Source organism: Plectropomus leopardus, chromosome 9 (assembly GCF_026936395.1).
Source record: "Plectropomus leopardus strain MGB_pleo_1.0 chromosome 9, ASM2693639v1, whole genome shotgun sequence".
Lineage (NCBI taxonomy): Eukaryota > Metazoa > Chordata > Actinopteri > Perciformes > Serranidae > Plectropomus > Plectropomus leopardus.
In genome coordinates, this window is record NC_142184.1 from 3260398 (window position 1) to 3275964 (window position 15567).

General features: G+C 37.8%; 1 protein-coding gene across 1 annotated transcript in view; it reads right to left on the minus strand.

The window, feature by feature from the left end:
* The window catches only part of LOC121947546 (nucleolar protein 4-like), a 194629-nt gene that overhangs the window by 86418 nt on the left and 92644 nt on the right, over window positions 1-15567 (minus strand). The window contains exon 5 of the mRNA XM_042492641.2: window positions 1256-1409. Within this exon, the coding sequence (XP_042348575.2) occupies window positions 1256-1409 (154 nt within the window). The remainder of the gene's footprint in view (window positions 1-1255; window positions 1410-15567) is intronic.

Genomic DNA, 15567 nt, shown 5'->3' on the forward strand with positions numbered 1-15567 from the left:
AAAACTCATTTTTTCTCCTTGGCTTTCTCAGACCTTGTATGAGAGTTGATAGTTTTGTGGTTTTAATTTGTGGTTTTTATTTTCTTTGTAAAACATTTTGTTTTTTTGTCATTTCTTGTGATATTTATGCTGTTTATTACCATTTTATTTTATTTGATCTATTTACTGATGTACAGCACTTTGGTCAACTCTAATGTTCTTAAATGTGCTTCATAAATAAATCTGGATTGGATTGGACGGGAAAGAGTTTAAAAATAAAGGAAAGTCAAAGCAGCACACAGTCCAAAGATACCAAAGATAAAGCTCTAATAAAAGCATCTACTGTTGGTCACAGTTTTTCCTCAGTTTGTTAGAACAGATTTCGTCAACAAAGAGCACCACTGGTGTTAAATTTCTTTTAAAAGTTCATCATGCAACATTGAATTGCAATACGTAAATATAAACACTGTATACAAAATAATTGTTAATAACTGACTTTCAGTGATGCTAAAGAGATGAGAGCAGCTATCTGTCAAAATCCAAGCTTGATTTACGGCTCTACTGTTAAATATTCTTAGAACAAACTGCATGTTGGAGTTATGGCGGCTATGCAAACAACATATGGAGACAATGAGAGCTGTGATTGGTCTGATCGTGCTGCTTGTGTTGTCAGGGTCAGTAATCTGCAGCTTTTCAGCAACACACGAGCAAAAACATTCACACTGCAATCCTCACTGCAATTAAATAAAGAGCAGAAACACAGCAGCTGCACAAGGCCAAGAAACAGCTTCCAGCATGTAACTGCACTTTTACAACACCACAGCAACACAAAGTAACGGCAGAAAGTAAACACAGTCACTGGGGAATATCATTAAAGCGAGACTCCATCTTTTGTGCTCTGTGTTGGTGACTTCCCGTCAAACTTAAGTATAAATCATGACGCTTTCCTGCTTGGTGTCCAATAAATTCTACTGAAATTATAAAGAACATATTTCCATTTCAGCTTTTCTCAAAGATAAACTCCCCAAAAGCTCCACCTTAGTTCAATCCAGCAGACATCCACCTTCAAATCTGACTCACTGACGATGTAAGAAATCATGTTCAGGTTAAAACGCCACTGATGTTAAGCTGCTGCGTGTAAAACCTCTAAATTCATTTTTCATTCACAACTTGATTATCCGAGACAAAACCTCTTTGCTCCTGAAGAACAAAGTTTTCACTCAACGACAGCGATGTGAAAAAGAAGAGTGGATTTTGACATCCTGCCGGTCCTTACCGTCGTCCTCCTTGCCGTGCGTGTTCGGGGGACTGTGGCGCATCCTCTCTCCTCGGCTCGGCGGGCTCAGGTCGGACGCTGCTCCCAGATCAGCTGCTAGCCATGCGGGCTCGCTCATCTCTGCCTCCTCCTCGCTGCTCAGTGAACTGTCATCCTGAGCACAAGAGACCAAGCAGGAACTTTAGAGATGCAGATTTGTGTCTCGTGTTGTAACAGTGCATTAGACAAGCTACATTTCTGCAGGTCGAGATACAAATAAGAGCAACAGTATTTTATATTTAAGTCACTTAGTTTGCAGTTGATCCACAGATGAATCCTGTCTGAGCATCTTTAATCAACAGAATAGCACCGTGTCATCGCAAGTAGGGGACAATGTAATCAGGGGAACAACACGAAGGGACTGTTTGTTATTTATGAGAAGGAAGGAGGCGGTGCAGAAGGGGGGAGATATATCAAATAATATTTTAAGCACTGAGAAGGGACTTATGTTTTTTCATTTTGGTTTTAGGGGAGGGGCACACAACTTTAAATTGCTGCATTTTATATTTATTTTACTTTTTTTTAAGAAACCTTGCCAATGTGTTTGAATGGAAGGTTTTCTTTTCTTCTTCTTTATTCTTTGAATTTTTTGGTATTTTGTTTTTGTCTTTTTTAAATTTTGGGTAATTAAAAAAAAACCCCAAAAAAGCCTCTTTTTTTCCTTTAAAATTTTTAGCATTTTTTAGAGAAAACATATTTTTCCACTGATGAATAAAGAACAGTCCCTAATGAGTGCATTGTGGAAATGTTAAAAGATGTTCATTTAGCAAACAGGTGGATGCAACCAAACTTCCACCACTGACAGAATTTACTGGCAAAATCGGTTTCTGTTTTCTACATTTACAAATATTTTATTAGACATTTGCATCCTAATGAGATGTCTGAAACAATATCTAACGGCAGATTTTAAAACGATGTAAGCGGCGTTTACTTTAATCCAAAGAGCGCGTTGATTGACAAGAACAAACGTAAATCTGCAGGATTTACTGGAAGAATAAAGCATCATTTCGGAGCCGAGTTTTTGCCTGCATGGATCGACAAAATGCAGAGATAAAACTGAGCTCCCAAATCATCTCAGACGGACAAAAAATTGTCTTTCCTTTGCGTCTATTAATCACCTCTGCTTGTCTTTGTAAACTACAGGTTCAAATGTTCTCCCAAACACATTAATTGACATGAAAGAGTGTGTAAATGATGGCAGAGGAAGTGCTGAAAAAAGATATTTCTTCCTCAGCAGAGGTGTTAATAGCTATCAACCCTCTGAAAAAAAGAAAATGAAATCTACACGAGTTTAAGCAGATACGCAAAAAAGAAAAAGAAGAACCAACAATAATAGAGGATAAATCCACTAAAGTCAGATTTTTTTATGAATGAAATCGTTTTGAGCCGTTTTTAATCTCTCTTTTCTTCGCTTTGTCGGAGTCAGCATCCACGGGAGCAGCCATGACAGCTGCTCCGCCGGTTTAACCCAAACATCAGAGGAAACAAGAAACACGAGGCGGAGAAACGGCAGGCAGGCGAATCAAACACAACACGCCAACTGCTGCTCCGTGTGCAGCACCTGCGGGCCTCGCTGGCAGCAGCAACATCACACCGAGATGCTTTTCCGCTAAACTCTGAGCCGTCTTTCTTCCACCTCACAAATTTCTCCTCCATTCAAAAAAACCTAAATCACTCCCTATGGGAAACAGATTTTTTTTTTGCCGGCTGAGGGCTTCCAAAAACCCAGCAGGAGAGCGCTCATGAGAGTCTGAGATCAGCGGGTGACTGACAGAAGCAGAGCAAACAGATGTTTCTCTGTTTGAAGAATTGCTGCACACACTTCTGAAGATGTTTTCAAAGTAAGGATGAAGTGAATATTGGAGGTGATGTCAGAAAATGAAAAGACAGAAGCGAGAAGTGAATTCACTCGCTACAGTTTGATAGCAAGTTTACGATCTGTAAGACAAACCCCTTTTTATTTATTTATTTAGCACCTTATTTATTTAAATTTGTATCTACCTATTTGTTTGATGTTGTTTTATTAGATTTTTCTGCTTTTGTTGTTTTCTTGTTTTGCGTTTTGTTGCTTGCATGAAATTAACATTAAATTAACAAATATAATAATTAAAGAGGGGTCTGTGCAAAACTGTAAAGTCCTTAGATGTATGGTAATATATAATTTAAAAAAAATTAAAAATGTAACTGAATTTTAAGTTAGTCAAAGAAGACTAATGGTTATAATTTCCTACTTTTTTCCAAGGCACTACATTTTTTTTTTAAAGTAAACTAGTCAAAGTCACAGTTTGAGAAAAAATCTCTGCTTGGGGGCATTACTTTTTAAACTCCCCTCGTCAAAACATTTGACGAAGGACGCCAACTCCAGTCCCCTGCATGAAAGGTAGACACGCTACACGTCCATCCACCACCACGACCTTTCCTCTCTACAAAAAGGATACTGGACATAAAATATCAGGCACCGAATCATCGAATACTGACATAATTATGGGAAACTTCACCTTTAGAACGAACCATTAACATGTTTCCCAGTCTTAACCACTCGTCTTTTTATTCCACACTGTCTTTCTTAGAATTTAGTGTCTTTTAGTGTCTTTTTAGTCTTTAGTCTTCTTGGGTGACAAACATTTAACTCTGATAAACAGAAGTTGTGATCGTTGGCCCTTAACACGAAATCAGCTACAAAAAAATCTGCATGTCATCTTGGACTGAGGCTTGAGCCTGGAGCTGCAACATATATGTAAAGTACACACACACACACACACACACACACACACACACACACACACACACAGACAGACAGACACACACGCACACGCACACCCTCCTATAGTTTTTACCAGCATCTTAAGTGACCTGCTCCTCCAGTAATGAGGTCTTGAGTGCTACGACTGCCTTTTATCACACACATGTACACACATAAACACAAGCAAACGATGTAAAGATTAATAAATAAGCAAAGACCTCGATGACACCGGAGCTCAGGTGCCGTAAACCGCTCTTTTCATGACTGCTGTCGCTCTAAAATCTCTCGAAATAAAAAAGACGGGCAGGTGAACACACAGTTTTACGGGCAGGTGGAGTGACAGGCGGAGAGCAGCAGCCTGATGACACAAAAGTCACATTTTCTGCTTACTTTACATACATGTCAGCCTTCAGTCTGAGCAGGGATACCATGCATAATTCAACGTGCCTATGTGACGGCGGAAAAATGCTGTGGCTAATAATGAGAGCTGCTCTGCACCAGGAGCCGCTGAGAAATGACAGCAATGTAGAGACAGAAACAAACAAGGCGCACAAACAAAATGAAAATGTCTTGTCTTTCAGATAAAGTGTATATTTATTTATAATGTGTATATTGACATATACTATAGTCTAAATATATTTTTTCTACCTGTCATACAAACACAAAAAAAATATGTATATATACCTTTTCTAATCTAATTTAAAATTTTAATATATTTTAATTTATTTTAACTGTTTGTTAACTCAATAATCCATCAAGACTAAATAAAGATTGAATGGATGAATTTATTTTATCCTTTGTATAATAGACTTTATGTATTTCACACTACAGTCCACAACAGCATTATGTTTTATAGGATAGGGTTGGGCAATATGGGCTGAAAATTATATTGTGATATTTTCAGGCTATATTTCGATTAGGGCCGGGCGATACGGAATAAAGTCTTGTCAAGATAATTTTTTCATATCAGTTGATATCGATATTTATCACGATAAACATCAAATCACTATTTCTGTCAAGCTTAAAGGTTCCCTTTGAGTGAGATATGAAGATATCATAAGGTTAATTTTAGCTTAAATATTTGTTTAAAAGGCCAACCTCTCCTGGCTGCAGGACTCTGACTTTGACTGCTGTTAATCATTTTACTCAGGAATTAAAAAAACTTTAGAGTAGGCCTGCTTCTCCTATAGCTGCCAACATTACCAGTTAGAGAAAGTGTGAAACAAGCTCATGTGCTTGTGGCCCCAGGCCCCCGAAACATTACATCTGCCCCTGGATGTAATGCGTGCTGGAGCTGGCTGTTGGACATGTCCATGCGCTGGAGCGGGCTATTGGACATGTCCATGCGCTGGAGCGGGCTGTTGGACATGTCCACGCTGACTAAGCGGATAAAGTCAAGTATTAAAACAAGTAGAATTGATAAGTTGAGAAAAGTACATCTCTTTACTGTAATACTACCTTTAAATACAAGAAAAAAAAATCAGATCACAATACAAAATTATACAATATCTAAGACAGTATATAGTGTCATATCTCGATATAATTTAATATCTTTACATTGCCCAGCACTGCTATATCATATTCTATTTATTATATTTTATTTCTATTAGGGCTGTCAGCGTTAGTTGTGATATGATTACAGTCCAAACACAAAACTTAACCTGTTTATGATCGTGTTTTCGGATTATCCTATTTATGTTTTTGTGCACGTAAACACTATTTTCCGTTCATGAGAAACCCGAATATGCTCGCTGGAGAACTCTGAAAGAAACTGGGATGTAAAAGGGGAATATGAATAACCATTTTCTCTGTGCTGTGTGTGTAAACACCGTATCCCGAATATGATCATAACCAGAATAAGTCTCATAAACAGGTCATTTATGCACTTATTGAGTGGAAAAAAAGCAAAATGCAAAAAGCAGTGAGCAAAATGCTTCACTCTCATTGAAGACGTCCTCAGGCTGCTAAATCACGCTCCGTCCGATCGAGGCTGAGAACAAAGAGTTTCATCGCCAACGACAGCTACAGTGTAACCGTTTGCCAAATGAAAAATACAGGTTGAAATCTGAGACAGAGGAGTGTGCTTGGCTCTGCCTCTCTACTTGTATGAGTGTATATTTCAGAGCTGAGTGACTCTTCTTGATTAATTGCACTTATAAAGAAAATGGATCTCTGCTAATGTAGCTGTGGGGATCGTGGGAGCAGAGTTTGGATGTTTGGCGTGCAGGGACGTCTGAGAGGTCATTAGGTTCGTGGGGAGGTTTGGGGGTGGGGTAGATAAAGCCTAATCTTTTGTCCTGAACAGGTCCAGCTTTAAATCAAGGAGCTTTTTTTTTTTTTTACCTCAATGATGCTTGTTTACAGGATTTGGTGACACTTTATGTGATGTGCAGTTTGGGTGTTTTACATGCTGTAGGAGGAAGGACATCCATCTGACATATTCTTCTTATATTATGACTTCTGTAATGCTTACAGTATGTTTGGCTCAATTTATCTGCTTTTCATTCATTATTTTATGATAATTTGGGCTTTTATGATAACTTCTGTACAAGGTTGTGTATTTTTGTTAAATCTTGGAATTTCCAGCTCAACTCCTAAAATAAGTCTAAAATACACTGTGGAAACTAAATTATGTTCATACTGTTAAGTGCAAAAAATGCTCCATTGAAACCCATTCAAACTGACATTTTTGATCCCACAGCCATCAAAGCAGATAAATATGCATTTTATTATTTCTGGGTGTCATTTGGGGCTTTTGCCTTGTGATTTGTCATTTTTATTATTTTCAACCTGATGACATCAATTTTAACATGTTTGGCATTTGGAGAAAATACATACTATTTCCACTATGTGCACTGGCACAATCAATCCTGCTGCAAATCATTGACATATCCTAGACTGTGATAATAAAAAGATAATCTACTTTGCTTGTAGTATATTATAATAATAATAATTATTATTATTTTTAATCTAAAAACATAGTGGCATCACGACAAAAACCCTGGCATTTAAAGGATTAAAATTCTGAAATTGAATGAATATTTGATACTTATGATTAGGACTATTGTATGTTAAAAATGTTCTCAATGAAAGTGGAAAAAAATATTAATGTATATTATTTTTTAAAGCTTGATTCTGAAAAGCTCATTTTGTGCGCAGAGCGATATGAGTGTGTGTAATATTAAAGTGGGCATTAAGGGGTAAACAAACAGATCCATCCACGTGCAGCGGAAGAACACCAAATTCTTCTTTCAAACTGAAAACGGTAAAAGCTTTTGCAAACTGGAATATCGATGTAGAAAACCAGCACATCCTCTCATGCATTATTATAATAAGTTGATGTGCGCTTTTCTCTTCAAACAAGCCAGCAGCTAAAATGGGATGTTTCTCTTTAAATCAACAGAAAACCTTCCTCTGTTCTCTTTTTGCTGTCGCTGCACGATCAATTAAATCTACAGCGGGGGATTCCACAGACTCCATTTGAAGAAAAAAAGTCAGTTGTGTACATACAACTCTTGCTGGAGCTCCTGCAGTGAGTCCATGTGGCAGCACTGACCCATATCTGTCCATTAAAGAGCGTTCTCAGAGGAGGAGTTTCCCCGCACTCGTCACACTGGATTAGCTTCCTCGCTGCAGCCAGGCAGCGAGCCAGTACGACTACACACACTGACAACAACTGGTAGCATCAGCTGAGCTTTCCAGAGAGCTGTGTCATTGAATCAGAAAGGCTTCAATCTGCGGTGAAAGTCGAGGTGTCAACAGAGGATTCGTGCACCATCACATCCGGCGTTTAAAGTGTCTATAAAAGGCAGATAATGTTTTCCATTCTGGTTTAAAATTATGTTTAAGCCTTTGAAAACTGAGCAAATTGGCTTGATTGATTAAAAAAAAGAACAAATTTTAAAAACGGAAAAAATAGTAAAAAGTTTCAAGAAAATTACCCAAAAAAAGGAAATAGAAAAACAAAAACAAATAAGAAAATGACTTGAAAAACAATACTTAAAATAAAAATATATAAATTATAGCTTCTGTAACATATTTTGAATACATAATTATAATAATACTACATATAGTTTCTGGAATTTTTCCCTTGTTTTTTAACGGTAATTTTCTAAGACAGTTCTTCCTTTTTCTCCTTTATTTTATGATTATTTTCACCTTTTGAGATCACAGTGACCTTTGACCATCAAAATCTAATCGTTCCATTTTTAAGACCAAATGGTAAGACCATTCTTCAAATGCTGAATTTGAAGAACTGAGATGTTGCGTTCATAAGGATGAGATGGATGCAAGATGACAGTGACCTTGACCTTTGACCTATGACCACCAAAATCTAATCAGTTCATCCTTGAGACCAAGTGGACCTTTGTTCTTAATTTAAAGAAATCCCCTCAACATGTTCTTAAAATATCATGGTCGTGGGGAGAATGGAGGGACAACCCAAAAACATAATAGTTCACATTATGTTCAAGAATTTCTATAATTTTTTTTAAAAAACACTTTCCTTTTCCTTTTTCCTTTTTTTAATACACTCATTTTCAGGTAATTTTCTCGTTCATTTTATTCTAATTCTTGCTCGTTTTTGGGTCATTTCTTCTTTTGTTGTTCTTTGCCTTTTTTCTGTGTTTTTGAAGGAAATCAAGCCAATATCTTCATGTTTTAAAGGGTTAAATAATCATGTCATTTTACTGCAGTATTATTTTTGTGCTGTTGACTGAAGCTCAGAAAACCTGACTTTCAGACTATATACTGTACGTGCGTCAGAGTCTAGTTTTATTTAACATCCATGTGGAGCAGATCAAATAATAAAACTCTGTATGCAGCATTAATACTGAATATGAGTCATCACTTAAATGTCAACTCTAAGGGCAAATAATCAGAGTCGAGACAATTGTTATTACAACTGTTCAGTGAAATCAGAGTATAATTACTGGCCGCTGAAATTATCAAAGCTCCAACAGCTCTCAGTATTTTTTTCTGAAACAATGTTCAGGGAGTTAATAAACCCGAGAAACAAAGCTGCTTCAGGCAGTAAAGCCGTCGGCTAACACCGCTTCACAGCTAAGTTTGATTCCAGGAGAAAAAAAAAGGGGAAAACTGAAGATTTTCTGGTCTCACATTCCAGGCCTGTTACAGATACACAAGTTTGCGAACGAGTCTGTGAACTCGCGGCTCGACATGTTAATCAGCTCGGAGACTATTCTGAGGCTGTTAATTCACCACGGCCAGGCACATGAATCAACGCTGACAAATGATCAAATGAGACCTTATTTTAATCTACTCTTAATTCCTTTTCAATTACTATCATCACCAGCGCGCATTACCTCATTTTCAATTACCATATCATCTCAGCGCTATAATCACCGGTTCGCCTGCGCGTCTTTGTCGTGGTGCTGGAGGGCTGAAGAACAGAGGATTCGTGTTAGAGCCGTGGAAGCTATCAAGTGGTGAATCTGTCTGACTTCGCTTTTCATAAGGGCTCGCGGAAAAATGAGCGCGGATGAAGTCGTGAAGAGGCTCTTCTTCAATTGTGATGTGTGACAGAAAGCGAACAGCACGCCTTTTCTCAGATGACTCGCTGTGACCAGATTCCAGTGATTTCTCTGAATATGGAGGCATGACTTGGCGTTGTGAAGTTGTTCTCTTGCCTCACTGAACTGTTTTAGTGGTTGGTTAATCATTTTACCATTTTTAACATATTTAGTTATTATTCTACTCCATGTCCTTTCATTTACCTCATATACTATTGAGAGCATTTATTTATTTATTTATTTATTTATTATTATTTTTTATATAAATGTATTTATTTATTCACTTTTTATTTTTTATTTTTATTCATTTATTTTATTTATTGTTTTATTTTTCTCTCTCTATTTGTAGGTTTTATCCTGCCTCTGGAGTTTCCTCACTTTGGTATTGTTTCCTCAGTTCCTGTTTTTAATGAGTATTTTATAGCTCTACTTAATTAAAAATTGCTTTTGATACATGTGCTTGTGTTGATGTGTGTGTGTATGCGTGCGTGCGTGTGTGTGTGTGTATGTGTGTGTGTGTGTGTGTGTGTGTGTGTGTTCAAGGTGGGGGGATGGGATTTGTTTCATTGTATGAAGGGCTTTGAGTTACAGTTTTGTTTGTGTGAAAATTGTCATAGAAATAAATACAAAATAAGTCTAATTGATTGATTGATTGATTGATTGTAGAGAAGCCATTTATGATTTAAATGATTTAGCAAGTAAAAAATACCGTAAAGAACTTGAAACTACAGGAACATTAGGACAAAAGCTTGTAAAGTAATGTAATATAACAACCATCAACACTCTTTTTGTTTGCCTGACACACAAACACATGAAACATGTTATCGGTACAATAACAAAGCAGTTTGTGGGTTTCCTCATCGGCATGTTAGAGGGCAAGGCTGCTGTGAGCAAATCCCATGAAAAGCCCAAAACAATCAATGAATTGATCCTGTCTGCATCGCCTGATATATCCTTCTCTCTGTGCCATAGAGCTCCACTGTTGTCCACAAACTATTAAAAACACATCAATGAGCCTCACTGTGTCGCTGGGTAACATGCTCCTTCGTCACCACGAACACACTGTAGTTTATTTTGACTCAGTCTCACAAACACCTGCTGTCCTGCTGACACAAATACTCACAAGCAGAGTTTTAGCCTCTTTTCCACCACGCAGTCCATTACACTTCGGTTTGGTCAACATTAGAACGAGTATTTCTCTGTCTCCGTTGTGGAAAGTTGTAGATGGTACAGACAGAGCCGTCCCCATTTTTTGTCACCCCTCGTTTGGGGTACCCGGCTCACTTACATGGTACTAAAAGGTGGAGCTGGAAATACTTCAGTGTGTTTATTGTTCAGTAGAGAATCAACATTTGTGGCTCATTTTGAAACTTAAATGTAACCACTGCCATTACCTTACATTAGCAGCTTTATTTCTATTGCAGCCACCGCAAACCCCGTCACTATTTCCAATCCAAGGCCACGCAGGCGCGTTATGGAGCAATAATGGAAAGACAAGCCCCTTATATGTGAGAGCGGCCACGTATGAGGGATTTCTGGGAGCTGATAGTCCAAAATTTCACAGAGGAATTGTGGATTCAAAACTTCAAGTTGATATGCTCAACTTTCTCTACTGAGCTGATCTGAGGCTCTAAGCACCGGAGCAGCACATGTGGACTGATCCACAGCTGAAAATAGTCCACAACAAATGCACCATTTCCTCCTGTTTGTTTGATAAAATCTACAGTGACTGGGGAATTACTGAGCCTTTTAAAAAATGAAACCATATATTTGTGAGGTGTTTTTAAAGATTCACGTCTTCAGCACAAACCAGAGAGTCACAGACAGGCTGGAAAACACAGAATATCACCGGCTGGATATTAAATTTACCCCTTGAGCCAAAAAGCAAACTGCAAATCAGTATTACAACTAAAATATTTAGTATGGTGAAATATCACCTGCTCTGTAAGGTGCTATCTTCCACCTTATTGGTTATCTGCTCTCAGAGGCAGAAGGTCCCTCCTCTGTTTCTTCTCCTCTTCTCCATTTTCCCCCAGTCAGCTAAAGTCTTTTGTGTGTGTGTCTGTGTGTGTGTGTGTGTGTGTGTGTGTGTGTTGTTTATTAATGGTCTCAGTAATGAGCCGTCCTAATCTGCATACAGATGAACAGCAGCGTTCCTGACTGATAGATTAACACAGGGACGGGGTTTAAAGCGATCAGACCGACTCAATAACACACTTTCATCGCTCTCTGCAGCTCTCTCTCTACATTTGTATCTTCATAGAATCAATTACAGAACATACTGGACACATCAATTAGGAGCTATGTTTGAGATTAATATATATATGTATATATATATATATATATATATACACAGTTCCTTTTAGCTCTGTTTTTGGTCTCCACCATCTCCTGAGGGAAATATCTGCATCTTTAGCTGCTAAATGCTCCGTTATGTTCACCAGCTAGTCTTTAACTGTCTGTCTGCTGTTTGCAGGTCGAGTAAAGTGACTTTTTACAGCTTTTTCATCTGAAATATAGCTATGGGAGCGCTGAGAGTGAACCAGATCACTGTAAAGCTCTGTAAAGCCCAAAGAGAGCTGCAGATTCAGCTGACATTGGCTTTTTATATATTATTACAGAACAATTAATGCGCTGACTACTAATTAAACATGTTACAGGGTTACTTGTAAATTACCCTTTGAGAACAGGCATGTGATGATATGAAATATGCCAAAGATCTTCTTGTGTTTCTTAATATTGGTGAATATGCTTGACATTGGTTGCCGAGCAGTTTGGGTGCTGCTGGAAACACTATTTATAATTATCCCGTTAATGGAGATTAACCACTTAACTTCACCTTACTGCAAGTGTTTATCAGGATTCTCCATTTTTGTGTCACACACATTAAAAACATAACTATAGCATAATTAGATGCTGATGATAAATTTGTCAATCCTGCTGCACTTTGGCTACATAAAATACTTGCAAACAACATATATAAGCGAAAAACTAAAGCAATGAAAGAATTTTGTTGCTGTTAGTTGTGATAGCAATAAAAAAAAAAATTTTAAGCATTCAACATTTAAGCTTTCCTGATATTCTAGTAAATCAAGATCTCTTAATGAAACTCAGCACAATGTTTGTTCCCTTGCTGAATGAGTCTGAATTTCAATTATGATGATGATGATGATGATGATGATGATATAATTATGTGAAGTTTATGAAACGTGCAAAGTAGAAAAATGCACCCAGGATAAAAAAAACAACAGCTTCCTTTCTCTGTTGTCCTATTTATACCGGAGCAGAGGTGAGAGGAGCAGCTAATGTTTCAACTTTCATCACAAGAACGAAGGAGGAGGCCTGTGATTAAAGTGGGAAGACAAAAAGAGGAGGAGGAGGGGAGATGGTGATATTTGGGACAAACTCCTATAAATATGATGTTTTTCCTCTTTAGCCAGGAAGGAATATGATGCAACAGGAACAAAAGAGGAGCTGGAGGGACGGTGGAGGAAGAAGAAGAGGAGGACTACTAAGAGGAGGCCTGAGGTGTGAGCCTTTGAAAATGAAGGAGCAGATGTGGTGCAGCAGATGGAGAAACAAGAGGAACGAGGAGACAAAGATGAAAACTTTTAGCTTTAACTTTAGTTGATTGAGAGTTTTGGACAATGGAGAGGAAGAAAAAACGAGATGTGACAGTGGAGTAGAAAGGAAAGAAACAGAGAAAGAAGCAGAGGAAAAAAAGAGTAAATAAAGTTGGTAAATAATTCATAATCTTTAATTCAATCTGAAGTTACTAGTTTTTCTACCCACAGTCTCAGCCGTGTGCCCAGTCACCATATAACTATTATACTTAATTTATTTTAATTTAATACCTAATTGTATATTTAATTTGAATGTTGCTATATTTACTCAGTTGTTGTTGCAACTTAAAAATGACGAGTTTAATTAAATCGATCTATCTGAGTTTTAGCAAATTCAGTAAACCAATTTGACTGTGCTATATATCTGCATTCTGCAAACTAGTCAGTCATATTTGTATTTTCTTAAACATCTTAAAATCTAAAAGCTTGTCATGACCAAGTTAAGTCAGACTAACTTAGTTTACTAAAGTTGGATGATGCCATGCAAGAGGATTTTATATATCTAGCTATATATCTGTATTCTGCTCAGTCATATTTGTATTTTCATAAACAGAAAAAAGAACTTGCAGATCTCCTAACTTCATCACCGGAAAAATCTTTTTTGTGATGGTCAAGTTAAATCAGACTAACTTTGTTTAGTGAAGTTGCTAAAACTTAGAAAGATAGTTTCTTAGAAAATTTAGAAAGTTAATTTCAGTGTCGTTCAAGTTCACAAAACTGAGTGAATACAGCTACATTTCAGGTTCACTTACTGATAAGATACAAAATAAAGATAAATTAAGATTACATTTACTTCCCTTATTCAAGGCAATCGATTTCCAAGATTATTTTAAGTAAGATCAACTTGTCAGATTTTACAATGTACTGCCAAAACAATCAGACCAGTTTGTAATCCCATTTCTGAGGTTATTTTTCTATTTATTAGAGTGAAAGTTGCAGCAGAGTCCTGGTTGGGAATAATTTCTCACTGACAAACATATTGCAGTTTTGCAGAGTATTTCATGTCTGCACATTTCTATAGTCAGTGTGTATTTGTACATCTATAAAAGTGTGTGTGCGTGAGGAACTGCATCGATTATTGTTTGTGTTTCCAGAGCCGGATCCGTTCCCATGGCGTTGCTAAGCTAATCAGGTTAGCCACCGGACAGACGGAAGAAAACGTCTCTTTCGCTCTGCGCTCATCTCCTCTCTTTTCCACTCACACTTGTCCTTCCTCCTTTTCTCCTCCATCACCTCCTCTCCGATCACATCCTCCTCTCTCCAAACTGCCATCTTTCCTGATTCCCTTGTATTGTTCCCATCCTTCTTCCCTGCTGCACTCCCCCCATCTCCTCCTCCTTTTGCTAATTCCTCCTCTCTCTGATGTCGTCAAGAAATCATCTCTGAAGACAATGGGAGGGGAGGAGAGCGCTGCATAGATAAAGCCTCGTTTTTCATACGTGGTTTAAAAAAGAAAAAAAACCTGAATCCATAGGGGAGAAAATTACATCGAGCGAATGGAAACGCTCTCTTTACCAACCTTTATGTCCGTCTCTCATTTGACGAGTAATGTCACATAACACTGTGCGTCATGTGCTGATTGGTTACATTTCTGGTTATTTCTACACTTTTCCAGAACTGAAAAAAAGCATCTCTAGTACCAGAGTCCTGCGCTGACGCTTTATGTCAAAGTGCCTGCTTCAAACTTCAAACTTACTTCAAACTGCTTCAAAATTCTTCTTCTGTAAAAAGTAATAAGCTCTCCAGCTCGTTCCGCCCACACGATCAACTCCCGCCTCCCCACAGACGGAGCCGCTGGAGGGCCGCGGAGCCTCTTTATCAACACAAATTACTCACCGAGAGATGATGTTTTACACGAGAAGCTCAGAGCGGCGGAGAATCACCGTTATGTGACAAATCAGCCGACCGTGATTATTGGGTATGCGGGGAAATGCTGAAAATATAATGTAATAAAGGTACTTCCTGGTGATTAAACATGGTACAGACTGTTTTCATTCATGGCGCAACTTTAATTAACTCAACGTGATACTCTGGGGTCAAGAAACGGTGTAATTTTTATTCTTTAATGTTCTTTTTTTAAAATTAATTACTTAAGTCTATCAAATGTGTGACAGCACTAAAAGATCACAGTTTCAAAGAGCCAAAGGTGACGTCCTCAGTGTTGAGCTCCATTCACATTTGAACCAATACCTGTATTTGGGATTTGGTACCAGTGGTACAACTACTGAATTTTTAGCCGCAGGAGTGACATATATTGGACCTAAATGCAATTCTGCTGCTGTTCTTTGCTAATCACACAGAGTCAAAGCCCCGTTTCTCATCAGGCGCTGAAACTATCTCTGAAGATCGGTGCTGTAACAATAGTTTTGTCTAGCT